Source organism: Pelophylax lessonae (assembly GCF_965119305.1).
Source record: "Pelophylax lessonae genome assembly, chromosome: 7".
Classification (NCBI taxonomy): domain Eukaryota; kingdom Metazoa; phylum Chordata; class Amphibia; order Anura; family Ranidae; genus Pelophylax; species Pelophylax lessonae.
The window spans coordinates 76,942,896-76,955,027 of record NC_138774.1 but is presented as its reverse complement, the minus strand read 5'-3'; the positions used below and the strand labels follow the sequence as shown (position 1 = coordinate 76,955,027).

The 12,132-nt window shown below is 44.9% G+C and overlaps 1 protein-coding gene across 1 annotated transcript in view; it reads left to right on the top strand.

Annotated features, from left to right (window-relative positions):
* Positions 1-12,132, top strand: part of RASGRP4 (RAS guanyl releasing protein 4) — a 96,399-nt gene that overhangs the window by 35,913 nt on the left and 48,354 nt on the right. The window contains exons 7-8 of the mRNA XM_082262918.1: positions 1,295-1,468; positions 3,420-3,536. Of these exons, the coding sequence (XP_082119044.1) occupies positions 1,295-1,468; positions 3,420-3,536 (291 nt within the window). The remainder of the gene's footprint in view (positions 1-1,294; positions 1,469-3,419; positions 3,537-12,132) is intronic.

The following is a 12,132-nucleotide window of genomic DNA, read 5'->3' as shown; positions in this document are numbered from 1 at the left end:
CTACACAGATTTTCTGGCAATGTTTGTCTATAATAGCTATTTCATACAACTGATTTTTATATGGTCATTTTATATGAAAAAAACATCCGACTTGACGCCTACTACATGCACTATATGAATCATGGTTTGTCAATAACAAAACGATGTTTATGCATGCATTGTAAGTCAAAATGAAATGTAGCTTTTAGTTTGTCCTTTCTGTGTATTTTTTACCCGGTTTGATATTTTTCATTTAAAGGATAAGTTCATGTTTAAAAATAAATAAATAAATGTACATATTTTTGCAGGTAAAAAATTTGCAATTATTACCTTTTTTTCCCCAAGAGTCTGAAGAGTATTGCACCTGTGACCAGCAGATAGCAAGTGCAATGTCAGGCTTCTGCAAACAGTGCTTAAAGCTTTCAGCCTACACCTCCAAATGATCTTTCTGTTTGAAAGCTGTAGGAAGTTTCAGTGAACCACGAAAGTACTCATCGGCACCCTCGCAATTCATTGGGAACTACAAGCCGTTTGCCGTAGTGGAAGATATGACTTGTAATTTATTCATCCACAGATCCTCCCCTTGTGACAGCAGACAGGGGATCTTTTCCCTACATCCGCTGTCACAATTTTAAAACAGACCAGTCTCGCCAGGCTGCGGGGTTTTAAAATTGAGACAGCGGTGCGGGGAAAAGATCCCCCTGCCTGCTGTCACAAGGGGAGGACCAGCGGTTGCGGGCAGGTGCTCTTTAGTAAAATGTTACATGTTACATGTTACACCCTAAATATAGGTGTAACCTGTTACTAAAAGTGGACTTATCCTTCAAAAGTAAATCACAATAGGTTTGGGTCATTTTATTTTAGAAGTGGATGTTTTTAAATATATGTTTTTATGTTCTATTTTTACTATTGATGCAAAATATTTATTTTAGAACTAAACATTGCCACTGAGCAGTATGGATTTTCAAAAGAAGTGTATAGCAGGCATTGTTTGCCTTCAGACTCTCTCTCTCTCTCTCTTTATCTCATTGGAACTCTGTGCAGCTCTGTCTGAGCAAGGAGAGGGAAGAGTAACATCTCTGACTCATTCAGTTTTGTATGTAAATTTTAGCTAGAGCTATTGGCCTCTGTGAATATAATTTTTTATATAAAGCAGCTAAAAACAAACAGGATAACACATGAAAAAACCCTACATATATACAAAACGACATATATAAGTTATCTTTAGGTTCTTAACAAAGTGTGTAGAATGGTCTGAAAATATGTAGTGATACCAAATGTCTACTATTATCTGATTATGACTTCTCTTTGTCAGCATTTAGACTATCGAAGCTACACTTTGCAGAGTTCTCTGCGAGAAATCCCTCGGCTGGAGCGGTCGGTCTCCTTATGTAACAGCATTTCACAGTGGGTTCAGCTCATGATCCTCAACCGCCCAACTCCACAGCAGAGAGCTGAGGTCTTCACCAAATTTCTCCATGTTACTCAGGTGAGAATTGAACATCACTGCATCTAAATCACAAAGGATAAGGTGCTTTGCGGTTTGATTTACTAAAGGCAAATAGACTGTGTACCTTGCAAAGTGCAGTTGCTCCAGAGCTTAGTGAATGAGGTAAAGCTTTACTTTGCAAAGAATACCCAATCATGCGCAAGGGAAATAAAAGAAACAGCATTTTTGCTTGCATATGATTGGATGATGGAAGTCAGCAGAGCTTCTGCTCATTTACTAAGCTCTGGAGCACCTGCTCTTGCAGAGTGCAACTGCACTTTGCAAAGTGCACAGTATATTTGCCTTTAGTAAATAAACCCCTTTGTGTCATGTTTGCATCATATCCACAGCAAAAATTGGTTTTATTAAGTTGTACTTTTTATGTTTTGGCATCATGTTGCACTTTGTGCAAATCAGTATGCTCTGTTTTCTGTGTCCGCAGAATTTTAGGGCTTATTCACACTTGTCCAAGATCCTGCATTAAAATGCAATTCAAGTAGAAATACAATAACTATCATGTGGCTAATTCTTCTCTGTGTTCTACAAGGAGCAGGAAATGGTAAAACCCCGTCAGTTCTTTGAGGTTTTTGTGATGTGACCCTAGTAAGGACACATTGGACCCTTCGCATTCCTGTCCTGAAGACACAACATAATGAGGGGAGATCATCACATAGACTGTTTCCCAGGACAAATATAGAGGGTGGATAGTGCTAGCTGGGGTAGCAGTAAAAACCTCACAGGGGCTTTAATTCCTTCCCTACTCCATTTTGAGCTAGAATCGAGTTTTAGTCAGAGATACATTTTAAAAGATAGGACATGCTGCTGTACAAAAGCTGGCCATGCACTAAATGAATTTCAGAAATCTACCCAAATTTGCTCAGTGGGTGGCCCTGTCGACAGCCTCCCACCTAACATTTTTCAATTGAAAGAGCCGGGTGGAAAATTGATGTCTGAAAATGGTTGCATCTGATTGCTTTTTGAGTATTTTGATAGCCCGTGAGCCTGGCTGTCAAAGTGCAAAAGCCCCATTGGGAGATTTGTCCATCCATGCCGTGTAACTTTTATTGTATGGCCATCTTAAAATGGTTGTAAAGGCAATAGATTTTTTTACCCTAATGCATTCTATGTATTAAGGTAAAAAACCTTCAGTGCCAGTGGATCCCCCCAGCACCCCTTTATAAATAACTGAGCTTATTTTTAATCCAGCAAATGTGCAAGAGAACAGCAGCTCCATCTGCTCTCTCCCATCTCACTGGGCAGATTGATAGTTGTGTGAGCCACTGGCTCCCACTTCTGTCAATCAAATTCTATAACTAAGGAGTGGGGGGTTTGAACAAACTGCCCTCTCTGTTTCAATAGATGCAGACAGGGCTGCTCAGTAGTGAGCCCGCATGAGTGCCCCCCCATAGAAAACGTCTTTCTATGGGGCAATCGCTGAAGAGCCAGGAGTGGCGGTGGGGACCCAAGAAGAGGAGGATCGGGGCTGCTCTTTGTAAAACCATTGCACAGAGCAGGTAAGTATAACATGTTTAATATTTTAATACTAAAAAATTGAAGGACAGGCAGACAACTAGTATTGTCAGCAATGACAACCTCAGCATTTAGGTTTTTATTTTATTTTTTGTACATTTGCTTGTGTTTGAATTGCTTGATTTACCATTGGGCCAAGAGGTGGCTTTTCCCATCAGGAGAATAACTGTAATCTCATATAGTCTTAATTATACATTGTCAAAATCATAGCCTGTTTAGATCCAGTATTATGAGAAAATTGTCTTTGTTAAAAGAGGGAATCCTAGCTGAGACATTCATTGTACAACGGTCATCTCTTATCTATGGGGACCTCAGTAGTTTAGCTTTGTCTTTGGGTAATCAATAAAGGAACACATGGTCCCAATGGAACATGGAAGATGCAGTGATATTCCTTTATTTATTTAATTTGTTTAATTCACAGAAACTCCGTAAGCACCAGAACTTTAACACCCTGATGGCAGTGATTGGAGGACTGTGCCATAGTGCCATCTCCAGGTTAAAGGAGACACATAGTCACCTGTCACATGATGTGCTAAAGGTGAGTGTGAAGGAATAACTTCTTGTATGAAATTTGTAATTAAAGGCCAAATCAACCCAAAACAAATATGACCCATCTATCTCCCAGATATCTCAGCAGCTCCATTGATAAGATTTTCTTGTAGGAGGTTGTTTCTGTTCCCTCCCAAGGGACTAAACCTATGGAGTCATTCTTGTAGTTCATTTTCTATTAAGATTTTTTCAAATTTTGAATGTAGACAAGTAACATACACCTACACATAAACATGGAACAAATCAAGAGAGCTGCTTGTTCACAATAAACTATAAATACATTACAGTATCAATAACTATGGTGGTTAAAGTAAAGTAAGCCTAGAAATAGTCATATAAAAACATAATGAATAAATAATAGCACGGTCTCCCGGTTTCAACCATTATCAGTCTGTTGTAAGCAGTGACTCAGACCATGGACACCTGTAACAGATCAACGGGCAGCCCGACCAGGCAACTCCGTTGACGGATGCTCCTAGCGCTTCCCAAGGGCTCCAAGCACTCCACCAGACACCATAAACACCTCAGACCCCACAAACCGCAGCAGCTTCGTTAGGGTCTCGCCGTCTCCTTGCGGTTGGGGAATGAAGATGGATTTCTCCATCCAAGCTCATCCCGTGCAGAAACAGGTGCGTCCAGGTGAGTCAGCACTTGCTGCATCCACCATAAGGCATCCACATCCAAGACCGTGGGTGCAAGTGAGCAAAGCACACTACTACTGTGCCATATTGTCAATTCTTTAGTCAGGATTTCTGGACTGTCAGCTGGTTATTTTGGATATTCCCAGGCAAGGGGAGACCAGCCCTGGTGCTGAGCATAGTCCAGCAGCCGTCTGTAGGCGATCTCCAGCTCCCATTCCAGAATGGCCAGAAACTCCACATCTGCCAGTGCCCAGAGCACTTCCGAGATGTTCATAATAATCCTTTCTCTGTAATCCATAATTTCCTCTAACCGCCACTCTACATCCCAAAGTTAGGGTCCCCTGACAGCTTCTCATACAACAATCCCCAGCCGCCATAGCCAAAGCCTTCCATTGGGCTGTCATCCGCTATCCAAGGGCATGTTTGGGATACATGCCACTGGAGGGCTCTATAGCTCTCTTCCATCCGCATCTAGGCCCAGACCAGCCTGCTTAACTCAGCTGTCTGCTCCTTGTGCGGCGTATGTCCCAAAAACAGCTCCCGCAATCCATACTGCGACCAGTACCCTTTCTGGATGGAGGGGAGGATTTTTCCCTGGTGGCGCTGCTCACAGGCTAGCGTTTCCTTCCAGAGATCCAAGCACACAGAATCATGCCATCCTAGCAGGACCTGGTATGACACTGGTCCCCTGTGCTATAGCTGCATCTCTCGCAACCTCCTTACGAATTCCTCTTCCAAAGCGACGCTGAACGGGTGTTAGCTTGCTCAATAACGTTACCGGTGTCTCCAAGCTGCTTCTCCTAGCACTAGGATGCCATCCCACCGCTTGCCACCAATGTAACGGAGGCGGGAGGACTGAGGACTCGGAGACGCGGGGAGCCAGGGACTGAAGAGAAGCTGCGTTACCGTCCGTGAGACGAATACTGCCGCTACTGACTGCTGGGGTCTGCAAAGGGCCCCTCATCAAGGGCCAAAGGGCCACATGTGTCGGCTGGTTGGGCACCAAGGATCCAGTCACACTCTTCAGTGGAGATTGGTACAACTTTATTAAGAAAATTAACCTTTACTCAGCTTACCCATGTCCGTGCTATGGTTGGAGAGGACCTTACACCGGTTCCGGTATTTTGAGGACCCTTCTGGGATTAACACTACAGGCTTATTTTTAAGCCACCTCTGGTAAGTGCATTACCATTAGGCATGCACTGCGGTGAGGTGGAGGTCTTGTATCCTGCTGTTTATATGCATGCGGTTTGATGCACTTCAATGGACTATCATTTGGACTGTTATACTCTATTGGGATTCTGAATTGTATTTAGAAGCATCTATCTAAGCAGTTCATTCACCAGGAACTCTATTTACTTGTATGAGATATTGGTGTATGTGGATAATACACCGTGAGCGCCGCTAGTGGACTTGTGGGGAGTTTTATTTGAAATTTTTAAAGAGTGCACCTTCCTTTAATGTAACGGATCAACCGGCCCCCCCGACCGGGCACCTCCGTTGATGGATGCTCCTAGTGCTTCCCGAGGGCTCCAAGCACTCCACCAGACACCGTAACCACTTCAGACCCCACGAACCACCGCAGCTCGGTTAGGGTCTCGCCGTCTCCTACCCACCCTGGACCTACGACAAGGCTCCAGGTTCCCGTGGGTGGACCTCTCTTTCCCCAGAGAGTGCAGCAGGAACAGGAACAAGCTTTTACACAAGCTCTTACAAGAGCTTAGTGATTATCCAAGGGAGTATGAAGGACATAGCAATCCCTTGTAGCATATTCCCCCAATGAGGGACAGGACTCTAGATTGTGGATGAAGTATAACTCAACTTTATTGAACAAGAAACATACTTTTATACAGTTTTCCCCCACAAAGTCCATCTGGGCGGTAACCTTGTAGGGGAAAACTGTATAAAAGTCTGTTTCTTGCTCAATAAAGTTGAGTTATACTTCCCCCCAATCTAGAGTCCTGTCTCTCATGGGGGGAATATGCTACAAGAGATTGCTATGTCCTTCATACTTCCTTGGATGATCACTAAGCTCTTGTAAGAGCTTGTTCCTGTTCCTGCTGCACTCTCTGGGGATAGAGAGGTTAACCCACGGGAACCTGGAGCCTTTTCGTAGGTCCAGGGTGGGTATGAGATGGCGAGACCCTAACCAAGCTGCAGCGGTTCATGGGGTCTGAAGTGGTTACGGTGTCTGGTGGAGTGCTTGGAGCCCGCGGGAAGCACTAGGAGCATCCGTCAATGGAGGTGCCCGGTTGGGATGCCGGTTGATCCGTTACAACACCAAATTTTGTCAAATTTCTCAGGAGAGCCCCTATTGGAGAATGTAATTTGGTATAGGGGAAGGGCAGAGTTAATCAAATACTGTATTTCTACTGTAAAATGAAGGGGGGGGGACTCTTCCAGGTAATATTAGTTTTTTTTTTTACATGTAGCACTGTCCCCGTAGGGCTTGCTGTGTGATGACTTCTTGGGCCTCCCTCTGATTACCTACAGACAGTCACTAGGGGATTCTTCAAACATCTATCCTTACTCTTGTTTGCTCATTACTCAATAAACAGTCTAGGGTATTTTATTTTATATTTATTGTTGGAACTTGAATGGGAGAAGGGAAAAGTGGGATACTCTAACTGAACTATTCAGAGTAGATAAAGACAACTCTTACTTGGCCTCACCAGATTACTTGTGGAAGCAGACACACTGCTTTTACTATACTGCCACTTGTTTGGAAGAATTAAGACTTTTTGCTCTCTCTAGCAGCAGACTTGATGCAACTACTTTATCTTCAGGACACTCTCTAGCATCCCCTGGACTGACACCCCTGTTGCAGAGTGCGATCACTGGGTGCAGCGGAGTCCATTCAGATCAGACATTGTGGAGTAAACAGCAACTGGCTTCTTTATTGGAACATAACACAGAAAGCAAATATGTTACCTCATTGTAATAAGAACAACAGACAGGAAGAGATAACCAACAAGTTCAATACAGTGTACAGGATATTACAACACATCATAGAAATGCATAGCATATCACTGAGCATTAGCGACATCTAGTGTCCTATTTGTGAACTGCACTTAATCTGTAATAGGCTAAGCTTTAAAGTTGTTGTATCTCCAACAACCCCTTCACTGAATCTTCTAGTTGAAGGGATGACCCTCTCAGGATGGGCCCCAGGACATCTGGGTTCAGCATCTCTCTGACTTTCAGGCCCTCAGATTGACTACCCAAGGCCCCATGGCAACTTCTACAGAGGAGGGGCAGCCAGCCCCTCCCTCTGGGACCCCGCTTTCCAGCCGAAAAAGCCAAGCACATGTGCCCCTGGCGTTTATACCATCACTCTGCATGCAACGAGGCACTTTCTTCTGCCAATAGCCAGGCTGTAACAATGCCTGTGCCCTCACTTGTCAGGTTTCCTCCCATATGCCTCCCTATGGGACCAGTGTGACCAGTGAAACATTCAGACAAGCTGAGCTGCACCTGAGCACCATGAGCAGACCCTATCAATAGATCCTGCTCCCTGGTAAGCAAAGAGCACTCTAAATTTACCTGGCAATCTTCCTGGTAAGCAGAAAGACCCAAAAACTATACTCTATTTTAGCACCTACCTAGGAGGGTGTTACACACATATAAAATACTAAGCTTTCATTAATTACTTGACAAGACATGCTTTGGGGCATCGGAGGTCAGGCAGGCCCAATGCAGTTTCAATGAAACAGTTGGCCTGTGTCCAAAATGATTGTACATGGGGACAGGAGCACAGTGTTTGAGCCAAATGTATTGGTTCTTTTTTATTCTCGATAATGAAACATACATCAAAGAAACTTGACATATTTTACTGGCTGCAGTAATTGGGTCATACTGGGAAATCTAGTAGCACTACTTCACCACAGCAGTGGGTTGTTTAGGCTGGGTTTGGCTTTCGAGTGATGATAATTTGGCTTTTTTCAGATATAAGCTGAAAAAGTTGTCCCATTTTTTTCTTTATCATTGTGATAGTATTTATCACTGTTAGTGCTTGTACACACTATTTTAAAGCACTCTGAAAGCCAATTAAAGTACCTGTCACTAAATAAAATGGTTACCTTACAATTCTGTTCACATGTTGTGTTTGCTTTGCTTTATTTTACTTCAAAAATGATACCCCAAGTTGTTTTTTTTGGTGCTTCAAAGCATCTGCAAAGCCTCCATAGAAGTCTATGACAAAGCTCACTTACAGCACCTAAAGCTTTTGAGGGGCTGTTATTCAGCGTTAGTTTCGCTTTGTTTTGGAAGTTTTGCAGGTATGAGATATCCCAGGATGCATTGGAAAACCAACAAGGGAACCAAAAAGACATCAGCAGTCTCTTCCGGTTCATGTGTATATTTTCTGGAAGTGTCTGATGCAGACATCGTATAAGGCCTCAGCGTGGAGCAGCAGGAAGGTAAGTAGAGTCCAGACTGGAAAAGAGTAACTAGCAGATGGCACACGTTGTGTGCAACATGTGAATGCTATAGGAGAAGATGAGCGGGGACCAGAGAAAGAAGACTGAGGCTGGGTTCACATATATGGGAATTGGATGTGTTTTTGACCACATCCAATTTGCATGACATGTGAATGTGACCGACTCTCAATGGAGGCGGTTCACACATGTCCGGGGTGACTGCGGCGTGGTTTGGAAAAGGGTCCTGTGCGTTTTTCTGTCTATTTCAGGTGCGAATTCAGGGGAAAATTTGGCCCTGAATCGCACCTGAACCGGTGAACACAAAGGCACGGGACTCCGGACTGCAACCTGCAACCGGACATGTGTGAACCCAGCCTTAGAAGCAGAGGATCAGCAGAGCTCGGGGAAAGCAGGAGAAACTAGCAGATGTCACACATGGTGAGCAGTGTGGGAGTAATATAGTGTGAGATGAGCAGGGACCAGAGAGGGAGAAGGATCAGCAAATCAGAGGATCATCAGAGCAGTGGTTACTACTGAGTGGGGGATTAGCAAATCTGGGGGTGCTAATGAGTATGGCATTAGCAGAGCTGGGGATCTACTGAACGAGGGTCATAATAAGCTGGAAATCTGAAAACCGAAGGTACTAATTAGCTGGAGTAGTATAGTTCATATTCCCATCGCACACCTTCCTGGATATAGGCACATCAGTTGTGGGTGCTGCAGTGATCACCAGCTGGACACTGGATCAATCACAGATACATACATATCCGCCAGCACACCAAGGACCTTGCACAGCAGTCCGAAGAAACTTTTTATTGCAAAAAGGATCACATTAGGATAGGTGCAATGTTTTGGAATTGCGCAGGACCCCTTTGTCAGGCATGTGATGATAATAGGCTGGAGATCTGCTGAACAGGGGTACAAAAAAGCTGGGGCTCTGCTGAACAGGGGTACTTAAAAGCTGGGGATCTGCTGAGTGGGGGTAGTACTGAACTGGGGTTCTACTGGGCCCCTTTAAAACAAAAAGAAAATCAATACACACACAGGGCATTTGCCAAGCTTCTCTAAAGCTTTCAAAAAGCATCACTGAAGCATCACTGAAGCCCCACAGTAGCTGAAAAAACAGATCAGAAAAGTATGTTGAACTGGTAGGCGCTTTAATGTGTGTTAAAGTTGAAGCAAGTGTAAATAAGCTGTTATTGTGGTTACAATTGTTTTGGTGTACACTTGAATGAGTTTTAAGAAGAGTGTTGGTTATAGATTCGGCTTAGGTTGAGGTTAAAATGGAACTCCAGGAAAGACAGTAAACATGTGCTTTAACCCCCTCTTTGCAGTTTTTAAAACTGCACCTTTAGAAGTTTCTGTAAAATATTCCAGATGACTTTATTTTGTTCGGTTTTCCTAAGTCACATGATGTGCTATAGGGCCCCTCTAAAGTCCCACTATTATGTGGAAATGCCTGCATTGTCTTATAATCACCAATGAACAAACAGCATTCTTTGCCATGATCTAGAACAGGGGTGTGGAACCTTTTTTCTACCAAGGGCCATTTGGATTTTTGTAACATCATTCGGGGGCCGTACAAAATGTATGCATAAATGTAATAGGCATTGCTTTGCGGCAAAAAACGCTGTAAAAAATTGCGTGACTTTGAGGTCACAAAAGTGTGAAAGGGGCCTTCAGTAATCAAGGTATAGTGTGCCCCCTTTCAATGCAGACTGACCACAGCGTGCCCCCCTTTCAATGCAGAGTGACCACAGCATGCCCCCTTTCAATGCAGACTAACCACAGCGTGCCCCCTTTCAATGCAGAGTGACCACAGCGTTCCCCCCTTTCAATGCAGACTGACCAGAGCGTGCCCCCTTTCAATGCAGAGTGACCACAGCGTGCCCCCTTTCAATGCAGAGTGACCACAGCGTTCCCCCCTTTCAATGCAGACTGACCACAGCGTGCCCCCTTTCAATGCAGAGTGACCACAGCGTGCCCCCTTTCAATGCAGAGTGACCACAGCGTGCCCCCTTTCAATGCAGAGTGACCACAGCGTGCCCCCCTTTCAATGCAGTGTGACCACAGCGTGCCCCCTTTCAATGCAGAGTGACCACAGCGTGCCCCCTTTCAATGCAGAGTGACTACAGCGTGCCCCCTTTCAATGCAGAGTGACCACAGCGTGCCCCTTTTCAATGCGGAGTGACCACAGCATGCCCCCTTTCAATGCGGAGTGCCCAGAGCATGCCCCCTTTCAATGCGGAGTGCCCACAGCGTGCCACCTTTCAATGCGGAGTGCCCACAGCCTGCCCCCTTTCAATCCGGAGTGATTGACCACAGCGTGCCCCATTTCAATGCGGAGTGCCCATAGCGTGCCCCCTTTCAATGCGGAGTGCCCACAGCGTGCCCCATTTCAATGCGGAGTGATTGACCACAATGCAGAGCGATTGCCAATGCAGAGCGAGCCAAGCCCCAGTGCACTTGACTTACCTGTTGTAGCGGCGGCTTCCTCTCTTCAGTCCCCGCGTCTCTTTGAGTCCTCCCGCGTCCCGCCTCCTCCTCGGCCAATGACATTGGCCAAAGAGGAGGAGGATCTGTGAGAGAGTAGCGAATTTTCATCCGCTATTGTCACACAAATGGGCAGGCTCGAGACGCACTGCTCTGCGCCTCGGGTCCACCCTTTTCGGAGATTCACAGTGTCAGAACGGAGCCATCGGGCTCCTTCTGACACAGCGGCACGGGGGGGGATCGCAACGATTGTGCGGGCCGGACAGAAGGATCGATTGTGCGGGCCAGAGGTTCCCCACCCCTGATATAGAACTTACAGGGGTTTTTAGTCTCTGTATCATCTTCCAGGCAACTATATAAATAATGTGATTTCAAATACACTCGCGCCACAGAAAAAACAAAAAAAAAAACAGGTTGAATTAAGACTGCTGCTGCTTCAAGCCAATAAGGGTCATAACATGTATATAAATTAACCGCAATTAAATACGAAGCTCCGATGACGTCAATTTTATGACGAAACGTGTCAAGCTGACACGCACGTCGCCTCACTCTGTGCACCGGCTTGGACGCACACTGTTGCTGGCTCTTCCGGTGTGGTGCGGCTCCTTTCCACAGTGCGGGAAACCGCACGGGAGCTTTGTTTGGATCGCAATTTTTTATGACTTACTGTGCCCTATTGGGATACGTTTTTTAATAAATCGTTTTTTTTGGTACTACACTATGAGGAGTCCGCCTCTCTCTACATTTGTGTTTCGCGAGATTCTAATTTAAAAGCATTCACCAAATGCAGGGACCCATCGGGAGGACAAACTGAGTACCCAAATCTAGATCACAGAGATCTTACAAGCCTATTTAGATCTCTGCTTACCATACAGTGAGAGGGGTCAACATAATCTGGTGAGTGTGAATTTCTGTGTTTTTTTCCACACGGAGGGTGTCACCATCACTACAATCCAGAAAATATTGCACTTTGCACTTTGGGAAGAGTGTATTCACTTGGTTTTATATTTATAAAGGAGCCAGTACATAGTTA